Source organism: Hyalella azteca, unplaced genomic scaffold (assembly GCF_000764305.2).
Source record: "Hyalella azteca isolate HAZT.00-mixed unplaced genomic scaffold, Hazt_2.0.2 contig14830, whole genome shotgun sequence".
Taxonomy (NCBI): Eukaryota; Metazoa; Arthropoda; class Malacostraca; order Amphipoda; family Hyalellidae; genus Hyalella; species Hyalella azteca.
Genome location: NW_025944702.1, coordinates 31,813 through 50,022, shown reverse-complemented (window position 1 = coordinate 50,022; position 18,210 = coordinate 31,813). Strand labels below are relative to the sequence as shown.

Sequence of the window (18,210 nt, the reverse complement as noted above, 5' to 3'; positions counted from 1 at the left end):
AGAAAATCTAAAACATGAAGGAAATACGGATGCTTTAGAATCATATAAACAGTTATATTCATTTCTAGAGTAACGTTTGATCTAAACCAATGTTTAGCTACTAGGGATTAAAAAATGACAATCCAGCGGAAGTAAAAAAAAAACATTTCTGTATTCCTTGAGATTGTTCTCAGCGTAGAAAGAAGTGAGACATTATTTTTCTGCGCTCTTTAACACAAATTCTTCAACAAAACGTATGGTTTGGGATTTATGTTACGTCACAGTATTGTTTTCTACGCAAGTTCTTTTCCTAAGCCCATCAAACTCACTCGTGAGCGTTTGGCACGACAAGGAATTCCCTCTATCTTTTGCCTTATCAAGGGATGACCATATTTGGTAATTTCCTTTCCACAATATAGATAGAGTCATAATTCAGCTAAAATTTGTTATAATAAGAATTTCTTAAAATCAACTAGTTCAAATTATTAATGACGAAGAAATGTTCTTTCACCAACATGCATTAAAATTACAATGCCAGTTGTCAATACATAAATATAGAAAAAATAAATAGGAGGTGGCATCGTTAACTACTCCACTGACCATAGATCTTCAACAAGGTTATGTAGAAGCTTTTATTTTATTTAATTGAACTAACAAATTAAGATAAAAAGATGAATTTATGCAACAATGTTCTTATATAAGGGCATTTATAAAGTATCGTGTCCCGAATATTCGTTAAATTACTGCACAATATTTTCTCAGATGTACCGAACTGGCATCTGTTCGTTAAGATTTTGAACCAATGAGAGATGATTATGAGAGATTTGACCATGCTTTTGAACCAATCAAAAGCTTTGTAGCAAGAGCTTTCGAGGCACCGCGCAGCAATATCCTCTTATATATGTGTAGAGTCAGTCACTACGCCCCACTTCAGTGTTCTAGTTGTCAGTGAAGGAGTGTGAAAAGTCAGTTGCTTGACTCGTAATTACATTTGATAATGGTGAGTGTATTGTTGGGAGCTTTTGAAGCTTTATAATACTATGCACTATATTGAGTAAGATGCCTACATATCTATGAAGTCTAATATCCCCATAGTATCGACGAATGCTGGGAACTATCCCGTCTATCCGGCGGTGCCGGTATCGGTATGGTGTCGCCAATTATTATGCAGTATTCCATAAAAAGTCAATGTTAGCTTGAACTTGGATATTGCAATGTTCTGTATCCTTACAATTATTTTTTACATTGTCTTATCGCGAAAATTAGTTTTGTTAAAATTTGGATTTAAATTTTATTTAGTCATAACTTAAGTATTATCTCGATGACTAGCTACCTAATCTCTTCACGAGTTCATCTCATCACTCATGCCGTCTTAGACTTATATCATTTCATTAATAAACTTTTTTGCTTAGGCGTGATGCAAGATAATTTTATAGTGTATCTACTCATTTGTGAAAGTGATGACTAATCAATAAGAGAATCTTTGTCTAGTTTGTGCATCTATTATTATAAATAAATTCATTACTGTTTAATGTGACTGATAATTTACAAGCCTACCTAGGCTTAGTAGCAGGATGGAATTCTAATTTCGAAGGTTCATATATTATTTCGATCCACCAAGACAACTTTTTCTACCCAACATCGTTATTTGAGGCAAAAACTGAACTTCTTAAAGGCTTAAAATACGTACACTGCCTTGCTCAGTTTCTATAAGTACCTAACCACTTTGAAGTTTTATGCTTGCTCCTTTCACTCAACAATTAAAATTAGACTTATATAAAGTATTAGTTAGTTGAAAATTTGTCTGAAACGGTAAAGCAATGCGGATTGCGGAAGTTGAAAATTTTATGAAATGACATGTTTGCTGAAGTGCAAACCGCGATTTTTTAATCAAACAAAAATTTATGACATTCGAGCCGCGAGATTTCATACCTACTGAAATTATATGATATTAGAGCCGCGAGATTTCATACCTACTGAAATTATATGATATTAGAGCCGCGATATTTCAGACAAAAATAGCACTTTTCCAGACTAGAGTGAAAGCTGTTAATATTTGTTAAACTCCAACTTCCAAGGGAGACCTTCCTTGATCAATCTAGGTAATAATCAATGATAAGTAAGTAAGGCATGCAAACATTATTAATGTTCCTACTTGTCAGTCAGGATTCAGGAATACTCAGGATTTGAATTTCCCTATGTATGAATGAAACCTCATGGCTGCATTGTGATTAATTGTTAATAATACCTTTGAAATCCTGTAGCTCACTGAGCTCAATTGTACACTTTTGATAACAATTAGGTAGGAGGTAATTCATTTAGTGGGAATGTTGCACCTTCAGAAATGGCAGGAAATCTCAGGTTGTCTATTGATATTCCACAAAAAGTCAATCAAAAAGAGTACATATTAATTAGCTGTAATGCTTGACAACTCTATAAACAAGATTTCTATGGCAAGATGACCTTTGGGGCTTTACTATACATTTTTGCACATGTAGCCTACAATCCTACATCATATTTATTTAAATGATCATTCAAGGGTGATTGTCAATGTCAAAAATTGTAATCAGAAATGTAATTTTTCTTAGCTTACTCTGAATCAATTAGGCAAGAGCAATGGGAAATGGGAATGGATAAAATTGTCTGCAATTATGGACTTTTTCAAACGTGTGGTTATGTATACATTCTCCCCAATTTTTCATTTGAAGTTATCTTGTTTTCTCAGTTTTTTTAGAAGTCAGGGAGTCCAAGCAACAGTTTATTTGCCTGTTTAATTTTTAGCAAGAAATTTCTATATTGTTCTGACCTTGTATGATGGCTGCAGTTTGTGAAGTTGTGTTTAACATCAAAATTTGCAAAAATAGTTCCTTAGTAACTAAACTTTAGAATTGCTTGTTTTTTTACTACTGGATTAAAAAATTCAATTTACTTTATTTCTATGTAGCAAAGGTCAATAATTTTAATATGTATTTCTGATAGGTTTCATGTTTACTTTGCTTCATTTTGCTAATCACAAGTGAGTAACCTAAACTTCACTTATTTAAAGTATCTTAGGCTTCTGCTGGATTTCCTTATTTTCAATTACTAAAATTTTTCTGAATAATCTGAAGAAAGCAAATGGGTCTTTGATTCTGTTTTGGAGTATAAGTTTTTATTTGCTATGCTAAGTCCATATTATTAATGACAATAAGATTTGCAAGCAATTTTTCAAAGTAATTACATTTTTATGCCATATCAAATGCATCAAAATATTTTTTGGACAAATGGAAAATTCCATACTCTGAAGACATGATCTGCCTAGCAGGATGTTACCATATTTAGATACAATATCACCTGATGTTAGAGTTGGTGTAAGTTGGTGAAGTGACATGCATGAAAGTGTAGGCTGCTGGCAGCTTGCCAATGTACAGGTGGAGGCATGGCAGTAGCAACGCTTCTAAGTACTGAGTGCTAGCAGACTTCTTTGATCTTAAGCAGCATATTTGCCTAATGGTTATTTGTGATTATTTGCCTAGCTCTTTGTTAGAGAGTACATTGGTATTTTGTGTAACATGGATATCTAATATTACTGACAATGCTTAGTCAGTTCAGTTTATAGAAATTTTGTAACCAAATTGTTATACTTTTGCAGCATTACTATTTCAAACTAATCTTGTTGTGAGTGTTGCATAGCATGTCCTATAAGGCTATACGTATTGTCTTTTAAGCTGTTTTGCCTCAACTATTCATTTTGTTGCTGTAATGATATTCAATAGTTATCATGCCAATTAAATTGGTTAGCTCAAGAGATGCTTAGGCAAATTAAGTAATGTATACATGCAACTTAGTTTATTTTCAACTACTGGTTTTCCTTAAAACTGCTGTGATAATTCAAACTGTTATGATATTGATTAGAACTGACATTACAGGCTTCAGGAGTTCAAGTTGCTGATGAGGTGGTGGAAGAGTACAAATTTATCAAGAAGGGGAAGAAATACAGATATATTGTATTCCACATTAAGGATGAAAAGAAGATCTGCATCGATAGTGTGAGTGCTAGTTTTTAGAATTTTAGTGTTAAATGTTACAAATGGGTGCATATATCATGTGACGATTGAATAATTATGTATAGATACATACTTAATTTTTAATTTTTCTGTCATTTCTGGAAGCCAGATGCTTCAGTTTCAACAATGCACTCGATGTATTTACTGAAATTTAATTAGTTGATAGCTCTGTGTGGTTGGTGTGCCTATGGCTGAACAGAAAATATTCCTAGTTCGTAGCATTCAAATTCCCAAAGTAGATGCATAATGTGTATAGTTATTGTGTGAAGTGGAAATTATTCTTTAGCACTTGAAGCAATTAGATGATGTTCCCAGCATCGGGTGCTGATTTTGATCATTGTTTTTTGATTAGGGTTTTCCGTTAGGTCCAAATATTGTTTTAGCTCAGTCTGGCAGAATCTACATCTTGACTAAGATTCTGTGTCCCTAGAAAGCTGCATTGCCAAACTTTACTTACTCAATTGTGGATCAAATTATTTAACAAGCCGAAACTTTAGTGTAAATCTTGACCTTATTTCTGATATTTACTATTGAGTTCAGTATTTTGCCTGGTAAACATTGAAACTCACAGAGTTCAAGATGTTATTGGTAATAATTGCTGCCGGTATTGCAGAGTGGTGACCGCGATGCCTGTTATCAAGACTACCTGGACCACTTAGCCAGCCTTGGTCCTGATGAGTGCCGCTATGGACTCTACGATTTCGAGTTCGAGCATGCCTGTGAAGGTGCTGCTGACGTAAGTGTTGGTCGCTGTGGTCGGCCGGTAAGGGTTTTGTAGCCGATTTAAAATTTTCAAGAACTTCCTACTGATACATTTGCAGTCGTCGATTTATTTGTATCTTAAGGCGTCGTAAGTACAGTAAACGTGAAGATTTAATCTGGTCGAATCGACGTTCCTGCTGCATTTAAGACGATAGATTACTCTTTCCTCCTGGCAACAGAAGTTAAGTTATTGAATAGATATGCCGTCAGGTTCCTGTGAACATAATATTGTTCCTTCACTTTAAGTCTTTTGAAGGAGTAAGACGCTGAATTAAGGAGTCGGTTAACTCAACCAACTGGCCATTTAGTCTTGTCGGTTCGATGTGGTGATACAATAGATTTTAAGATCGTGTCTCGGTTCTATTACTTGTCAGAGCTAAACTCTCCAGTTCAAACTATGAATTCGTGCTGTACCATTCTACCATTTCGTTTTCAAGGTATCCTATCAATTTATTTTTGTTGGATAGGATTAAGTCAATGTGGTAGAACCAGTTTCTCAGGCGGCTTTCCAGCAGACCAGCCATGGATAATGTGCTCATTTAATACCTAAATATTTTTGGCTGTGGAATGGAAGATTACAACTACTTGCATCCTGATAGTGCTTGAAGTGAAGAATCGAATTCCGAAAGGTTTGTATCTTTCTTGTCTGATCCATAAAAGCTCTTGCGTAATAAATGCAGTGAAGTTTTGACCTTTTTTCTGGTTTATCATTTATGGTTAACTGTCCATCTTTTCTTTTCAGACGAAAAGATCGAAGCTGATTTTGATGATCTGGTGCCCCGACACTGCCAAGATTAAGAAGAAAATGCTTTACTCTTCCAGCTTTGATGCTCTGAAGCACTCGCTTGAAGGCATAGGAAAATATATTCAGGTACGAAACGATTACCGTCAACACGAATAACCTGATTCTGTTAACAAGGTTCGATCAGCATTGGGGGCTACTTTACTTCGGCTTATAATTATTAGTTAAAAATTACGAAATCGTGGGTGTTGACACCAGCCACTTAAATAGGTCGCATCAGCATCCTTGATTAGTTCGTCGAGCATTGCCCGTTCATCTTACGAATGAGTAAATTTTTACTTTTTTGTGGTACTTCGTGGCTATGTTACGTTACACGCCATGAGTGGTAATGTAATTTATTCCAGTTCTTGCGTGTGCCGTGTAATTTTCACACATTTACCTTTGATTGTTTTTCAAAGATTACCCTAATTGTCAGTTTTTTAATTACTTGCTAATGATTACTTCAATTAGTAATGATTTATCCCAGGCCACGGACATGTCAGAAGCCGCGCCCGAGTGCATCCTGGAGAAGATCAAGTCGACCGCGCGCTCGTGAGGTCGTCAGCCGAGTGCAACCCTACATGCTGGCTGATGATGGGGGCACTAGAGCGACGTTGCTCTGCTCCACTTTATTCCTACCATTCGCTGCTCCTGTAGTCCTGATTGCTTCAATACATTTCCGTTCGTTGTAGTTTCCCAGTTGCTGTTGACCCGCCACCTCAACGTAAATAGCACCATAGTTGTGGAGATCATATCGTCTACGTGAAGCCTCTTGGTTCCATTATGGGCCAATGTATTTTGGAATGCTTCTCACAGCTGAATTGATTCGGTAATTGCCAGGAATTAGTTAAATCTTTTGAAGGTTTCAATTAAATTTTGCACTTTCGCAAGCCTTCTGATATTGTCTTCTCTTGGACACTTCTTTTGAACGATTCGTTTGACGGAATGTGTCTGGATGCGAGGGTAAGAATAAGAGCGCCGACGCGATAGTAGTGGCATGAATAATCAGGTAACGAAGTAGTGGATTGTTAGGTTTGATAGAGCCGAGCTAAAATATTAACTTTGCTCGATAGGTCAGCTTGTGGATATTGAATCCTATGACGCTCTTCCATCGATTCCCTCTAGAGCATCAAAGACTTATTTAAGGAATTCTATTATAATTATTTCTAGTGGAAACTATTGAATTCTAAATTTCGAATTTCGCGCCTACTACCAAAAGTTTGCATTTTTCATCAAATTATTCGTCAATAAATTTCTTTTTGATTCACAACCCATATTCATTAATCCACCGATAAGTAATAGGTTAGTTTGATGAAAGGAACATGGAAAATTTTAACTATATGTATTAACGCAAGTTGCCCCGATGATCTGGCGTCACATGGAAGTAAATAGTTTGGCAAATGTGGACCTGCACGATGGAAGTGGTGTGCACCAATTCTTGATTGGGATTCTCATTGACAACCGTCATAAGTTGCTACTGACGGAATTGTCTTCACAAATCTTGGGTGTAGATTTGAAAACTGGAGGATTTTAAACAATCCATCGCATAACTGTAATTTCAAGATAATTTATTGAACATGGAATTAATGGGTTTTTATGAAAGATACCCGCTTATTTCTGTCTGTCCAGTTGCCGAATCAACAAGTAATAGTAGTAGTATGGTGGTTTACTATCGCAGCTATCAAGCTATTTCGCACCGGAGGTCAAAATGTAACATCGCCAGCAAGGCGGAAGGTATCAATTATTCAATATCTCAAATTATTCATCACTCACAAGGGACGGAAGGTCTCAATTGTCCAGCCCGCTGAAGCTGGCTCAAAAGAAGCAGCGTTAGCATCTCAAAGAGACGAAGTGACAAGGAGGGACAGGTGAAAAGCAACAGTAACGAAGACACTAACAAGAGGTCGCTTACACGGGACGTCGGCCGCCCGCACGAGAGAGACAGAAAGGAACTGTAAGAAATCCTACCTACATAATAACTTAACCCCACAACTGAGATCCGCAGTCAGACACCGCGAGCTCAGCGGTGGGGCGCTCAGGAACAATCCTCCTCTACCAGTAATAGGAAAATGGTTTATTCGTAACTCGATCAGGCGCAAAATTTCAAGGAGCGGACAAATTTGGTATAGTGTGACGGTGTCAGCATTAATTAGGCCGTTTGACCTGTCTACGATTCTGAACATCGACAGCTTGTTGCGGGTCTCGAACGTGCAGCTCAAATTTCGCCGATATGACCAGAACTGTCGCACGGAGGTGGGACGATTACTCCTGCTTCAACCCTGGTATGCTGAACTTTTACCACAGGGCTTACCTGCCCCGTTACTCTTGGCCACATATTTGTAGATACGATTCTACAACCGACGATAGTGAATGTAGTGTGGTGACAAAAACGTCGCACACTACAGTTGATAAAATTGGTTTTCTAGTCATTGGACTATCAAGTTGAGATATCACAATGACAATCTCGCTCAAAACAATACCGGTTACTACACTTTCAAAGCGTATGGTATTTATCTTCATCATATTTTTAAACGAGGTTCGCTAATTATAACTTCATACAGGAAAAACTGAACCTTCCAAACAAGTTGTAATTGATACCATTATCTGCATGTAAAATCAACCTAGGAAATTATTGCAATCAATATCGGTTCGTTTAATTTGCGTGCGCTGACAATGATTGACTATGGAGTATGAACCATCGTTTTCCAGCGAAACCTCGCCGGCTCATTCTGACAGCCGCAGCGCTTTGGTTAGATTCTCGCTACGAGATGGCGCTTAGCGAGACGTCGGTCAATCAATGCACATGCGGCGGTAATATGAACCCAGTATTGATCCCATGTCCGTGACAGAGCCTGTTAGTGACGCGTTGCCAGCACATTCAGTCGGCCGAAGAGCTTCGTCCGCACACTCGCGTCCTCCGTGGTTTATCCTGGAACTCCTGCCAGCATCGGACACAGAGACTGAACGAGGCAAAGGTCGCTTATTGGTGCGCGTGACGGAACTTCGGGCACTGGGTCGAGCGCTGCCGATGTAGCCATACGAGAAGTGATCTGAGGGAGGGAGATCAATATTTTAATATGATGTCTACTACCAGTAACTCTCGTTACCTAGCCTTTACATTGTTAAGCATAGACAAAGCTTAGTAAATCCGTGGGGTGAAAATGGAACAAAAAAATATACTGTAAATTAATCCGTATTAATCTCGTGGTTAAGAATAAAAAGATGAAAAATAACTCGTAAACATTTTTCGAAGAAGTTCCGCGCACAGAGTTTGGGTTATCAATTGTTTCAATAGTCATCATGCAGATTAATTCAAGAAGAAATTTCACCAAAAATAAATCACTTTCTCTAAATAAATTTACCTAATTATATACATAAATTAATCTAATTGGAACGAGTGGGCAATACTGTCATGAATGAAATAAAATAGCGCAAAAGTCTTGGCGTGGATAGACCAGTGAATATTAGCATGGTTACTCGCCTTTGAAATATGCTTCCTGTTCAGTGAGCAGCTCGACGAGTTCCGAGTTGTCCATGGGAGGTCCTGAGCCTCCGAGCTCCGAGGGGAGTTCGTGCCCCGGGATGAAGTCAAGGAGGCTCTGCGTGTTGCTGCCGTGGAAATGAAGCTGCACACAAAATAAGTCATGACGGTACATTGACAACTTGCTGGGTAACCTTTTGTCCACGGGTAAATTAACTGGCGACAATGCTATTCGTATCAAAATGTTTGGTAACAGGAGTTACCGTCAGTAAATGATATAAGGTTGACAAGGCGTTGCTGGGGGTACATAGAATCTCGATGAAGCCGTGCGGTTGAAATCACTCTAATTGCAGCAGCGAGTTGAGGGTTCGAATTCGGCAACTAGTAGTAAAAACTCGAGGCGTGATCGGTGAGGTGACCGGGTCATTAAACACATGAAGGTTGGATCAGTGAGTTTTGGGTTCGAGATCAGCAACTAGCTACTAAAATTCTGCGATGGCTGGAATCGGTCAAACATAATCTGATCTTCAACGCTGGCCATCGTAGTCGCATAATAAATGATTTAACAAAAAGAATAATAAACATATTTCTACAATTCAATGATATACTAGTAGTTGTCACTAAAAAATGCATCACATGTTCTTAAAAAAGTTGTTTTCATCTTTACGTAATTGCCAATTTTGTCGCATTTCAAAGCTACAAATCACTTTGTCAAATTTTTATCAGGGTCATTAATTTCGCAAATAATTAAATCATGTTTTAATATAACACAAATAAAATTACGCAGAAACTGACCCGTTTCTTGATGGTGTCAGACAGCAGAGGTTTGATGAGGCTGAACATCCACTCGAACATCAATGGCTCGTTGATGAAGTGCAGAGCTTTGAAGCGCAGCGGGAAAACTTCCTGTCATCAAAATATTCACTTTAATATCAGGATAATCAAACAAATATAAAAAGTTGAAGTAATAATTTCAGTTGAACCTGCAGGCTCCAAGCATAACTACAATGAAGATATTGTCCAACAGATGAAGTGAAGAAGAGATTAACTTGCACCCAACTTATAGTCATAACAAAGTGATCTCGGCGCTGCAGTGTAGGCCTGATGTGGCCTGTCGCCGATTCTTTTCCTTTTCGTGCCTTGTTCACAGAAGATCTAAAATCGTGTCATTTGACCGGATCTTTTCACGACTGACGAAAGTTTGAAATTGCTACTCGACTTCCACCGGGTTCGATATGGTGCTAAGCATTTCAAATCTGAACATATATTTTTCCATAGCTTTATCTAGTCTGTTCTTGAACGCGTTCATACTTGGAGCGCCAACGATGTCATCGGGGAGGCTGTTCCACATGTCAGCGATTCGAAGCGAGAAGAAATGTTGGCGCGTGGAGAAGTTGTAGCGCAGTTTTTTTTAGTTTATAGCTGTGGCCCCTGGTGTTGGTTATTGTTGTGCAGAAACGTTACCTTTATCATCACATAGATACACATTACCTGCATCTTCCTAATTTAGAATTAAGTTTTCCTTTATAAAAGGAACAAGGAAATTTGCCTTTCACGCGATTTATTTATTTATATCTTTATATCTTAACGGAATTTAGGGGAAAATGAAATTATACAAAAAATTATCATTTTCATGGGAATTATTTGAAAATGAAATGAAGATTCCGTACATTTGGGGTAAATTGTTGTAAAGGTTAATTAATTTATGACGGAGGTAATCCAGGGGTGAAAAAATGTCGCGCGTTTAATGTAAGTATACAATAATGTTGACAAAATCTGTGAAATCGGTGTCGTGCGCTGTGTGGCATTGAAAAGTGACACATAGCACACACCATCAAATAAGGTGAAAACTTTTGGCAACCACTAACGGTTCAGCTCAATTGAAAACGTTTGGAAATAACGTTGAGTTGAAAACTTTTGGCAACCACTAACGGTTCAGCTCAGTTGAAAACGTTTGGAAATAACGTTGAGTTGAAAACTTTTGGCAACCATTAACGGTTCAGCTCAGTTGAAAACGTTTGGAAATAACGTTGAGTTGAAAACTTTTGGCAACCACTAACAGTTCAGCTTTGTTGAAAACGTTTAGAAAAAATGTTTAAAAAACTCGAAAACTTTTGAAAGAAAAACGTTTGAAAAAAAAACGATTAGTTGAAGACGTTTGGCAACCACTAACAGTTCAACTTAGTTGACGTTTGGCAACCACTAACCTGCACTATAGCGACCATCCTTCGCACGTGGGCGGCTGTGAGGTTGTAAGCATGAGTTCGGCCGAGACCGGCGCAGTCGACGACGGCTGCTATGCCTTTAAGTTGAGTTACAGGGTTCCTGACGGCGTGCTCCAGCAGCAGCACCTGCGCTTTGAAGAGGTCGTCCAGCGACACAGTGCTAGGGTTCCAAGATCCTGGAATATAAGAAACGAGAACGAACATAAGGTATACGAATAAATATTAGGCTCGAGGAAGCATGTAACGGACCAAAAGGAATATAAGGATCGAGAAGTAAATTGAGGATCAAAAAGAAGTACAAGTATTAAGATGTAAAAAACATTTTCACACTATGGATACCGAACCCATCGATTTGACTAATTTTAAGTCCACTCCACTCTCTTGGTTAAGAGAGTGGAGACAACAGGCGGCAACAATCGCATACTCAGACAACTAAATGGGCCATCTAGTCCATATTGCGACAAATTTTCTGGGTTGATACGCCTTTTTGAAGGGCCAATCTAACGCAACATGAATCACAAAAGGGCAAAAATGCCTGGCTATTTAGATAAAATCTCGTGCATTTCTCCAAATGCAGCACACATCGGTAACGTCACACACACAGACCGCGGTTTAGCGACGACGTGACGTGCGGAAGAAAGCGGCGCATAGAACGAGAAAAAGCTTTTCGAAACGTGGCTTACTTAGCCGTCATAAAAAAATATTTTATGCTCTGCCTTATATCCGTTTCAGTTGGATGCGTGGAATGGCGCTGCAAAGCAAGAAAAGTGCGTAGGAGCTATAATGGTGATACGGACCGAGAATGGCCGGCGTAGAATTATTAAAAGAAACAAATTCAGTCAGCTAACCATGATACACAGTCACCAAATAACGAATGAATGTTTTACTGAATTGAATTTCGCGTCTTTGGTAATAAAAAACGGTACCTACCGGCCCTGAAGATGAGCACAGTTCTGCCCTGTAGATCTGGTGATGGTAGGATGGTCTGAAGCTTCTTCTCCCACACGTGTTGCAACGACGACACTGTCAGCCCGGTGTAGAAGGGGCGGTTAGCCTGGCGAGACCGGTAGTAGCCTTGCACCTGGAAAACAATAGGTAGTAGCTCTGCGCCTGAAAACAATAGGTAGTAGCCCTGCACCTGAAAAACAATAGGTAGTAGCCCTGCACCTGGAAAACAATAGGTAGTAGCCCTGCACCTGAAAAACAATAGGTAGTAGCCCTGCGCCTGAAAAACAATAGGTAGTAGCCCTGTACCTGGAAAACAATAGGTAGTAGCCTTGCACCTGAAAAACAATAGGTAGTAGCCCTGTACCTGGAAAACAATAGGTAGTAGCCTTGCACCTGAAAAACAATAGGTAGTAGCCCTGTACCTGGAAAACAATAGGTAGTAGCCTTGCACCTGAAAAACAATAGGTAGTAGCCCTGTACCTGAAAAACACTAGGTAGTAGCCTTGCACCTGAAAAACAATAGGTAGTAGCCCTGCACCTGAAACGCCGACGCAGTGAACGGATATTGACACAGAATGGAAATCGTTTGCCTCAATTACCGTCAACCAGGTTGTTTAGTTTTAATGGAGGGCCGAGCCCAGAATAACATAATGTATATATCCGCTGTGCATTGTGTTTCCAGTCTATACAAAGTTCCCAGTCTATACAAAGTTCCCGTTAGAAAAATATCTTTACGAAATATCATCTGCGAAACTCTTTAAAGCCTTTTAAACCGGAACTGCTTAATAAACATGAATCTTGTTAGCATTGATTTTCGAATTGACTAAATTGACAGAAGAACTTCTGCTGGATGAATTTCACACCGAAGATCATGTACGAGAGTATTTGCAAAAATGTTCGCAAATATTTTTCGAAGAAATACAGAAAATTAATTTCACAAAAAAAATAAAACAAATGTAAAAATTTTACAATTATGACGTAGAATATACTTGCACTGAAATCACAACAGGAAATGTTTGAATCAGTCTACATGTGAACAAGTCACAAGTGAACCCTTTAAAAACGACTCACGAACATTATACAGGAATCAGAGACGAGACAAACTTGGCCTATTCTTCAGCGCCAGGACAGCTATATTATACTAGACTATACTATATAGTATTATACTAGACTATATTATATAATATTATACTATACTATGCTATTTTATACTATAGTATGCCTGCTCAGTGCTCACCATGATAAGCGCCTTCTCGTAGTCGAACTTCCGGGCTCTGAGGAAAGTGAGGAGAAAGGCGCTGTCTGTACGAGTCTGCAGCCCTTCATCTCGCAGAACCATTTCCCTGCACACAAAACAATCTGTGGGATAATAATATTCACTTCCGGGCCACTCAAATATCAAGATTTCATACATTACAAAGAGAAGGCGGCGAAAAACAATTCATGCAAAGAAAGTAACGCAATTTCACGCCGCAGTTTTAGTGAGAGAACGTGGTGCATTTTTACTGAGATAGCTCAATTCAAATGATATGATTATTGTAGACTTGGAACGTCAAACAAAACGAGTATACAAAACATATAAAGAAACGCGTATACAATTATTAAAGCAGAAAGTATGGCAGTTCAATTGATACTCTAATCAGCCTCTCACGCAATTTTTTTCTTGAAAGCGTCTCTCGTCTAACCATCAAATTCGGAGGGTGCACCGAGTTGATGAGAAATTAGTTCAAAGTTAAAAAGAAAGTGACGCTTGAGGATTTTTTGATTACAGGAAGGAGACTGTGAAAGCATAAGATATAAACGTTATAGAGTCGAAGTTATGCACTTGAACCAGGAATGCATACGAGTGTAAGAATCGTTAAAACATTTCGTTATATGGCGATGCGTCATTTGCAGCACAGCTATACAAGTGCATGAGCGAGGGACCTCCAAATGTGTTGCGGAAGATTTACTTCAACGTATACCTAACAATCGTAAACGTTTTCTGTATCTAAAGATCTGTTAACTAGAGTAAACTTCAAAAAAAAAAAGATTATCCATTTGGTTGCAGATACAATAACCGTCGCTTATGTTGTTCGTACCTAAATTTATGGTTAATAGTGAAATTCAAAGTCAGTAAAAACGGTTAACCCTATTTCTACGGAAATATTAACAGTCGTCTAAGTTATTTTATCTAATGACCTGCTAACTAGAAATAACTTCAAAAAGAAGAAATATTAACCATTTGTCTAAGTTTACATAAACCGTCATTTTTATTAATTGTAGCTAAAGATATTGTAACTAAATTTAACGTCAGCAAACACTGTCAACCCAAATTCTATCGATATATAGTCGTCTATATTATTCGTACCTAGAGGTCGGGTAACTAAATTTGACGTCAGTAAGAACGGTTAAACGTATTTCTACCGAATCATTAACAGTCGTCTATGTTATTCGTACCTAAAGGTCGGGTAACTAAATTTGACGTCAGTAAGAACGGTTAAACGTATTTCTACCGAATCAGTAACAGTCGTCTATGTTATTCGTACCTAGAGGTCGGGTAACTAAATTTGACGTCAGTAAGAACGGTTAAACGTATTTCTACAGAATCAGTAACAGTCGTCTATGTTATTCGTATCTAGAGGTCGGGTAACTAAATTTGACGTCAGTAAGAACGGTTAAACGTATTTCTACCGAATCAGTAACAGTCGTCTATGTTATTAGTATATATGTGCATGGCAACGAGAGTGACCGTCACTGAACACATGAAGCATCAGAGCAAGTGCGCAGTTTTGGTTCGGCCACCTGCGCATCAAGGGACTGCACAGAGGGTAAGAAAATACACGGAATCAGATTTATGTGCGTTATTTATATTGAGATTCCAACAAGAACATCTTTCGTATAAATTACTAGAATTGTTTTATCGATTGGAAAATTAGTAGACTTCATATCTGACGTAAAACGTCCCTTTTAAAGCATTTTTTATAGTGTAGCGATCAAAATTAACCGCAATAATATATCAATGGACCAAACATAAATTAACTAAGCGCCAAGAAACGCGTGCAGTTTCAATGTTTGTTGTAAACCAAGGTTTAATCCTCAGCGAGGTATGCAAAATAAGTAAACCTTTATCAGAAAACACGCGTGCGATGAAACGTCACGCTATCTCCGCACAGGAAACGAGTGTCTGCTTGTCGCTAGCCACACTACAGGCAACTCAAACACATTAAATTTGAAATAAAATTTTTTAGCGAATAATTCAATATATTTCTGAATTTAGCGGGAATAATCATCAGATTTGCATACATAAAGATTTTTTTTAAGATAAATTGAAGGAATGCAACTCAAATGTGCAGACGTGAAAAACCTTAAATTATATGAAGGAAAACGAAATTTGGTTAGTAATAGCACTGGTTCGTGTTTACATTATGAAAAATGCTTATGTCATCCGACGACATGAAATGAATATTTCAGTATTCAAATGTTAATATCGTTTATCTATTATTCGAGTAAAGTTCACTATATACCTAGAGCAAATTAAGCGGGTGAATTCTAACGCTATTTAACAAATTTGATTATCCGGGCCAATCGCAACAAAGAAAAAATGTTTGCATTACAGCCATTTCAGTTAGATGAATATGATTTGCGGATTGTCGACAACAATGGAACACCTAAATTTGAGCAGCGAGTTGTGGGTTCGATACATGCAGTAAACTATATTAATTTCTGGTCGCAATCGACGAGGCGGCCGGGCGGTTAAACACTGCTGATATTGGAGCAGTGAGTTGCGTGTTCGGGCCACCCAGCAAGCTGTAAAAATTTTGCGATTGGAAAAATCGATGACAGGTATAACGGCCTAATTATAAATACTGACACAGATTACTGTTATTATAAAGTATCTTACTTACCGCAACGCTTCAACGTCTCTGACGATCCACTCCTGCTTTTCGTGGAGGTCCAACTCCGCTTCAGCAAAATATTCATCAGGCAAAAGGCCGTCTGTGGCCGTGGGCGGTTCCCGTCTATCATCGCTGAATTTTGGACATGATTTTCTGGCCTCCCCGTTTGTGTTTTGAGTAGAATTACAGTTGCTTTCATAAGCATAGTGAGACAAAGATTGAGTTTGCTTATTCAAAAATACCGGAGAGGATTTATCAACATTAAAAAGGGATTCCGAGAGGCTTACGTTTAATTCAGAAACTGTAAGAGGAAGTTTTGTCCCGGAGGAATCATTCGCCAGTAACCTACTATTAACATTTCCTGGATATGAAGCCTCACAGTTTGCAGATGCTTGATGATGATGATTTAGGCTGCTAATTTCTTCAAGAGGATTAGATCTTTCAGGAATTTCTTCACCTTCATGCATTTTATGGCCCATGCTACACCGAAGAAGTGATTCACTTTCATTTTGCTCAACTTTCATAGGCGTGTTTTCAAAATTCTGGACAAGGTCGAGAACATCTGCGACGTGACAAGGTTCTGTCGGTGGGAGAGGAGAGGCTACCAAGGTCATGGCTGTAGAATGAAATTAAGAGTTCTAGAAAAATTTAGTTAAGCTTATTCTCGTAAGCAGCATAGACGAGTTAACGAACGAAAATAAGCAATAGCTCTTTTTACTGGTACATTTTTGGAGCAGTTTTGGGATATGGTCAAACCAATTCTCTGCTCAGAATAGGTGTTATTAAATTGTCTGAAACATAGGAAACATATTAGTAATATAACTATATGACAACAATGCCACATCGTCTCTGGGCTCATAATATAAATACCTACGCCAATTACAAACAAAAAATTGAATTGTCGTTCTTAATTGATAATTAAATTAGTAAAACAGGTTTGAAGTGCATAAACAGATTCCAATGGAATTCGTAACTGAAGGCCTAGTAACGATGCTATTCATATCAGAAGGCCATGTAATAAGTCACTGTTATTAAACCATAAGAATACAATGCTAAACGTCCCTAACTACAAACAGAGGTCGTGACCCAATTACTTGAACAATATATTCAGTGAAAAAAATTTAATGGCTTCGCCTCCGACAATTTCGGTGTCCTAATGAACCAAAGAGCCGTGACCTGCTGTTCGTTTAGCATCGCTCAGGGTTGAGAATAATTATAATTCTGTTTGTAAAGAGGATCGCGTCAAGAGACAGGCAGCAGTTCCTCTGCAAATACTGAATTTTGTTCTAGCGTCCCACTCCAAACTCAGAAATTATCAGGAAATTATTATTTCCATTTCGAAATTATTATTTCCATTTTGAAATTATTACTTCCATTTTGATATTTTTGGATTTCGAAATTATTTGGAAATAAATTATTTCCAAATCAAATTAACTTCAAATAAATTCATTAAATTATTATTTAAATTATCTAGATATATGAATTTCCAAATACTTATTATTTAATTTGTTCCATCAGAAATTGTTTTTATGTTCCATCTGGAATCAGCATCCAAATATTGTGTTACCTCTTCCTAAAATCCGCCTACCTTCTTTTACACATTTATGTAACGAAATAATCATATTTACCTATGTATTTTCCTTTTATGCATGACAACAGTACGATTGGTAGGTAAACGAGTAGCAGGATAGATTCCTTCATAGGAAAATAATCAAAGGCATAAATCCATTTTTAGAGAAAGTACTTTAGTGCACCGTACAACCTGACCTATGGTCAGCATTTTATTCAAAAAGTGGAATTGAACAACAGACGCGACTTCTGTCGTTTTTCTTTATCAAGTTTTCGGTGAATCAATAAAAACTATCCAACTATTAGACCACACCTATTTCAACGTAGTCATTAACTTCTAAGCTAACAGATTATTTTTTCAATATTCGATTTGATTTTTTGAGCATTGTTCATTAGCACAGGCAATTCTAAGTCAAACTATTTGACCTAACTAAGGTAAAGTCTCACCGAGCCATCCTCTGCTCCTGGGCAGTACTGGAAAAATTAAGTGGTCTAAACTTCCTTAGCCAATCACTGACGGCTTTTTCCGCTCAACCCACCA

At 37.9% G+C, this 18,210-nt stretch overlaps 2 protein-coding genes across 2 annotated transcripts; one reads left to right on the top strand and one right to left on the bottom strand.

Annotated features, from left to right (window-relative positions):
• Positions 1-885: 885 nt before the first annotated feature.
• On the top strand, positions 886-6,838 carry LOC108667271 (cofilin/actin-depolymerizing factor homolog). Its single transcript, XM_018154278.2, has 5 exons — positions 886-979; positions 3,888-4,007; positions 4,639-4,761; positions 5,530-5,658; positions 6,056-6,838. Exons 1-5 carry the CDS (start codon positions 977-979, stop codon positions 6,122-6,124), a joined length of 444 nt encoding a protein of 147 aa, XP_018009767.1. The 5' UTR covers positions 886-976; the 3' UTR covers positions 6,125-6,838.
• Positions 6,839-7,968: 1,130 nt separating this feature from the next.
• Positions 7,969-16,891, bottom strand: LOC108667273 (alpha-tocopherol transfer protein-like). Its single transcript, XM_018154279.2, has 7 exons — positions 16,110-16,891; positions 13,460-13,565; positions 12,205-12,355; positions 11,257-11,450; positions 9,845-9,955; positions 9,050-9,194; positions 7,969-8,618 (listed from the first exon to the last, which is right to left on the bottom strand). Exons 1-7 carry the CDS (start codon positions 16,712-16,714, stop codon positions 8,359-8,361), a joined length of 1,572 nt encoding a protein of 523 aa, XP_018009768.1. The 5' UTR covers positions 16,715-16,891; the 3' UTR covers positions 7,969-8,358.
• Positions 16,892-18,210: the final 1,319 nt, after the last annotated feature.